Below are 5,981 nucleotides of genomic sequence, written 5' to 3' on the forward strand. Positions count from 1 at the left end.
ATGTTAAGAAATCTCACACAATTATGCAGCCATAGCAGGCAGGAGGGAAGGAGGCGAATACCTCCAGCGCCAGAGACTTGTAGAGGAAGAGTCAAACTTTGGGGACTCACCCGTGCACCAGAGGGCCAAGGCAGCAGGAGGCAAGAAGCCTGGGCGAGCTGGGCTCCTCCATGCCTGGCAGAAGATGAGGTGCAGAGGCGAGAGGTGGGCAAGCAGAAGAGGCACTCAGCCAGCCGCACAAGCTGTGTGCAAAGAAACTCCCGCCGCTCCAAGCTTCAGGGCTGCCTCGTTAAAGGAGTGCGGAGGCCAGACTCGCAAATGAGAAAAAGCAAGCTCAGGGTTCATGGGTCGCATTTTGGGCTGTGGAAGAGGAACTGGCTCCACTCCTGGAGTTCTTTCAAGTTCCTGCGCTTTTGGTTTTGCTTTTTGCCAATCCGCCTCCCAAGACTGCTCCAGGTGCTCCAGCCTGAGGGCTGCTGGGGGCGGGGCTCGAGTGCTCATTACTTGTGGAGCTGAGGCTCAATGTCTCCAGCTGCTCCGCCACCTTCCCTTCCCTTGGTTTGCTTGGGGAGCATGAGCAAGCTGGCTGCTGGACGGAAGGAGAGGCGGTTTAAACCACCTTCCCTTCCCTTGGCTTGCTCAGGATCCCCGCAGCTGCAGAGAGCCCGAGCAAGCTGGCTGCTGGAGGGATGTGCATTTGGTTCATCTGAACCGAATGCACCCCCGAAAATGGCCCATTCGGGCCCCTTTCAGGCTGCTGCGGGCTGAATCAGATTCTCTGATCTGTATCGGCTTCCTGCAGTTCTGCCCCATTATATCCTATGGGCCATTGAAGTCAATGGCGAAAACATAGGGTATATTCTGAGGGGTGGAGGGGAGGAGGTTTAAGGGAGAGGCTCCAAAACCGCAGGGTAGCTGCTGGAGCCGCTCCCCAAGATACCCTCCATGGTTCAGGAACATTGAACCAGGGGGTCCAATTCTACGGGCCCCCAAACAGGTTGCCCCCATCCCCTCCATTGTTCTCTATGGTGGGGATAGTGGCAACCATAGAGAACAATGGAGGGGATAGGGGCAACATGTTTGGGGGCCCGTAGAATTGGACCCCCTGGTCCAATGTTCTTCAGACTTGGTTGGTATCTTGGGGAGAGGCTCCAGCAGCTACACTGCGAGTTTGGAGCCTCTCCCTCAAACCCCCTCCCCTCCAGCTCGCAGAATATACACTATGTTTTTGCCATTGACTTCAATGGCCAATAGGATATAATGGGGCCGAAATTGACATTCGATTGTCCCTTTTTCAGGCCCGGTGTTCTAGCGGGGACACACGCGAGAGGTGGAATTTGCCCCTACAAGTCCAAGGCCACCACCCCGGGGCTCAGGGAGGCAAGGGAACGTTTCGCCCCTCCCCTCCCCCCACACGCGGGCATCGCAGCTGCTGCCGAGAACAGCGACGATGGCCATAACTTTTTAAAGAGCCTCTCCTGAGAGCTGGGGGAGCCAGAATGACCTCTCGCGTGTGATGTCCGAGCGGCAACGCCACTTGGACATCACACGCGAGAGGTGGAATTTGCCCCTATGAGTCCAAGGCCACCACCCCGGGGCTCAGGGAGGTGGGGGAACGTTTCGCGCCCCCCCCCCGGTGTCCCAACTGATGGCTGGTGGGAGCAGGGGCGGGGCTTATGTGCTCGCCCCCTGGGCTCCTGACTGGCGGAGCGGTGCTCCAGTGTGCTCCAGCAGGAACCGATGCCTGCCGGGACAAGTGTGGGGTGTGCAACCTCAATGTGATGTGGAAACAAAAAACACCCCAAGATAATTACAGGGGTGAACTCGCGTGTAGTGTAGAATGTACGTTCAGGGACAGGGTTGAGCCAGGATTTAAGGTGTAGTGTGGAAAGGACCAAAGCGTGAGCTTAGGGCAAAACAGTGTAGCTCTAGGCATTGTACTGGCAAATGTTTGCACCCTTCTAACAGTATGGTTGAAAACCATTTTAACACAACTACTGGTATCACCAAGTTCAGTTTACTGCGATGCATGAATCTGGAAATCCTCACTAATTGATGTTAATTGAATATGTCTGTATTCAGTATCAGTATGCTGTGTTAGGTCAGGAGGAACAGGAGCACAGGGAGGGAAATTTCTGGAGATTTGAGGGTGGTGCCTGGGGAGGGCAGTGTGTGTGTGTGTGTGTGTGGGGGTGCTCAGCAGGCATAGAGTCTCTGCCCTCTGGAGCTTCCATAATCTCAAGAGGAACTGATCCCTGTTGCCATTTGGGGTCATCTCCAGGGCCCACCTGGAGGTTGGCCACCCCATGCAGGCCTGGCAGTTACCCAAGTATGTGTTCCTTGTGAAGAAACTCTGGTTTGTGTGTGACAACGGAATGCAACATCAGATACTCCAGGTTTCTCTTTGAGGTTGAGGTCTTGTGGGCTCCGGAGACTGTTCTTGCATCGTAAAGCACTCTTCAGGTACATAAGAGTGTGCAGTGTCAGGCTCTGTAACTGAAAGGAATTTTAAAGGCTCTGGCTTGGTCAGGCCAAGTAAAATACTGGGAAGTTGTTTTTCTATTCTTGCCTAGTGAATCGAACAGCACCTTCTTCTGCCTCCTGACCTTCAGGATTCAGCTCCTGATTTCAGAGACTGTGAGTTCTGTGGATGTGGCCTCCAGGTCTAGTTTCCTCTTTGTGTTTCTCCATGAGGTAGATGGCACCTTCAAGGGGCTATTGAGATGGGAAAATAGCACACGGGAGAAAACCCATTCCCTACAACACTGTGGACCTAAGCTGATTCTCACTCTCTCTCTCTCTCTCTCTCTCTCTCTCTCTCTCTCTCACACACACACACACACACACACAGAGGGACCATTACATTTAACTTTTTAAGAATATTAGCTGTCTTCAGTTTGGTCCTGTCTAATTCATTACAGATTGGAACTGAAATTTTGCTTGTCACAACAACCCTTTTCATTGTGGCTGAAGCTGTGGCATGCAATACCTTAAGCAGCTTTAAATCTGTGATGCTTAACTTGGAGTGTGCATTCTTTTCCATGCGTAATTCAGAAAGTGGTGTTTGCCTTTGTTATGTTTGAAATTCATGCACATCTCTGTTATCTAGAATGCACATTGATTTGAAAACTATTTTTACCATATTCATAAATGATGCATCATTTAAACATCCCCCCGATTCTTTTTTCAACATTTAGGATTTTTGTGCACACATGGGGACTGCCCCACGTGTGCACAAACCTCTCCCTGCCCCCCAAGTGCCCCCGAAGTGCGGATTTAGATATCCGCACAGAGGGGGCCACTTCACTATTAGATATATAGATATGGAGCAGAGGTCCATCAGTGGCTATGAGCCACAGGGTATAGATAGGAACTCTCAGTCTGGGGCAAGTGATGCACTGTATTCTTGGTGCTTGGGGGGGGCAACAGTGGGAGGGCTCGTAGTGTCCCGGCCCTGCTGCTGGACCTCCTGATGGCACCTGGTATTTTGGCCACTGTGTGACACGGACTAGATGGGCCATTGGCCTGATCCAACATTGGCTTCTCTTATGTTCTTATGTTCTCTTATCCCAAATATGTGTGACATTGGAGCTCTAGGGATGGATGTCAACATCACATTACAGCCCCCAAATAACCAGCCACTGGGGCCCCCCAGTATGGACTGAGGACGCGATACTGAAAGGGAGGGTTAACTCATCCTCATGTACCATTTCCACAAACTGAAACTAAATGTAGACAAGACAGAAGTAATGCTGGTATGGGAGAAAGATGGGCAAGAGAGATTTTAGGTTAAATAAATAAATAAATAAATAAATAAATAAATAAATGCCCTTCCCCAGACTGTGCTAAGCCCTAGCCGAGGGGGGAAAGACAGGTATCCATAAGGACTTAAAGCAACCGGGGGGAGGGGGCATTTTTATTGGGGAAATGAAGGGAAAAGAGAAAGAGTTAACACCTCCGCCTTCCCAGACACTATAGCCTCAGTCTGATTTGGGTGCTCTGTGATCAATTTTTAGGGCTAGAGCCCCAGTCACGGGACTTATTTCCTTACGTGCTTCATTTATTCCCCACCTTTCTCCCCAATGAGGAGCTGAAGTGGCTTACATCCTCTCCTCTGTTCTATCCTCAACATAACCTTGTGAAGTAGGGTAGGCTGAAAGTGATTGGTCCAAGGGGACCCAGCAAGCTTCCACAGCAGAGTGAGGATTTGAACCTGGGTCTCCCAGATCCTAGTCCATTTCTAATCACTACACCGCAGTGCATTCTGGTTTTGAAATACAGTTTTATGAAAAACATAAGGAGTCCAACAGCCTGCCCAGGCTGCTGTTATGAGCAAATTAGTAGTGCCCCAGCGGTTTGATGCAGTAGACCATTGTGCAGAACGTCTTGCTCTGTGTTATTTTTTTAGCCTGGGAACTGCACTAACAGAAAGAAGGAACAGTTTCCTGCGGCATGTATTAGTTTAGCAGTTTTAATTTCCTTGGGGATAAAAGGTGCTTGGGTTGGCAGAGGTCCTGGACTTTAATCAAGAGCGCAGCACAAGGAGAAGTTAGTGTTCTGTTGATAAGAACGCAAAGGGAAGAAAGTATGTTTTTAAATTGTCTGTGCATTACATAGTACAGTGAACTGGAATTATCCAGACTATTTTATTTTTATCTGAAGGTGATTCTTCTAACCTGAGTATTAATATTTTACAACAGTTTTATTTGGATTGTTTCAATCAATGAATGAAAAGCAAAACCAAACCAAAATAAAAGAGCAAAAGTAGAGAGGCAAAGAAGCATATCACTAAGATACTGGAAACCAAGGTTCCTTATTTAACACTGGATGCTTTCCCTGTGTTGAAACTCTGCTTGGAAAAGGATATGAAGATCCACTATTACTGCTAAACATTTAATACCACCAGTGTAACAGGCACTGCTCAGCACATGGAACTGACATGTTTCATGTCTAGATCACTCCTATCCTACATTATGCAACTATATTTTCAGTGTAAAATTTGCCCAACCATTTGTGCTTTTTGATAATTTAAAATAAATAAATAATAAAAAACAGATGGAAGATTCAGAGCCCTGCACATTAGAAGCTGTATCTTCTAGATAAATAACCCATCTGCATGCTTCTTTAAGGTGATATAAAACGCCTATAGAACACAGGCATCTTTTACCAACAGCACTTCACCATCCCCTGCAGCCCATATATTGTGACCACTGCATTTTATTTCAGACACATCACCTCCTTTAGCCACCGGAAGAAAAGGCATGAGACCCTTCCCCCAGCCCTGCCAGACAGAGCTGCTCTCATTGCTTCCATCATCTTCTCCTCTTGGAGCTCATCCTCGGTACCATGTGGATAGGAGAAGGGAAGGGCACTGTTAAAACAGATGCATGCTACCGAACAAGAACCCCTCCTCAGACCAAGAGTCATATAGCATTGTTCAGCAACCACACATGGCTTCTAAACCATGAATCTGTTGCACATCAGCCAAGCCATGGCTCTGTTGCACATCAGCTGATAGAATGCTGGCCTACAGAGGCTAAGCCGTGTCCTACCTTCTTCTTCTCCTTGAAGGTCAGTGCTGTCCTTTAAGTCTTCATCCACCCATGGGCGAGACTCAGCCTTCTGGCTGGGTTTGCTTTCCAGTTTCTTGGTCCCTTTCCTGCTGCCTTTCAGAATGATTCCAATCAATACGCAGATTATTGCTATAAAGACTGGTGTTAGGGCAGAGAATGCCATAGTTGTAGGACTCAAAGTACAGTAAAGCGCACGTCCGTGCAAAGCAAGGGCTTCTCTTTTTTTAAAAAAATAAAATATAGATTTTGCTCGGCAGGGTGTAGAAAGCATAGAAGGGGTGGAGCAAAGCCTTGAGAGCGAAGGGGCAATGTTCAGTTCTTTTTGCTTCCTGTACACAGGCGTCTTTTCAGGGCTGTTTACACAGATCATTTGCTCTTCAACCTCCAGCAGTTTTTGAGTGCCTTCCA

General features: G+C 48.5%; 1 protein-coding gene across 1 annotated transcript in view; it reads right to left on the reverse strand.

Moving 5' to 3' along the window:
• IYD (iodotyrosine deiodinase) overlaps positions 1-5,736 on the reverse strand; it is a 19,446-nt gene extending 13,710 nt beyond the window's left edge. Inside the window, exon 1 of the mRNA XM_015410151.1 lies at positions 5,553-5,736. Coding sequence (XP_015265637.1) covers positions 5,553-5,736 — 184 coding nt within the window. The remainder of the gene's footprint in view (positions 1-5,552) is intronic.
• Positions 5,737-5,981: the final 245 nt, after the last annotated feature.

This window comes from Gekko japonicus, unplaced genomic scaffold (genome assembly GCF_001447785.1).
Source record: "Gekko japonicus isolate JY-2015 unplaced genomic scaffold, Gekko_japonicus_V1.1 scaffold646, whole genome shotgun sequence".
Taxonomy (NCBI): Eukaryota; Metazoa; Chordata; class Lepidosauria; order Squamata; family Gekkonidae; genus Gekko; species Gekko japonicus.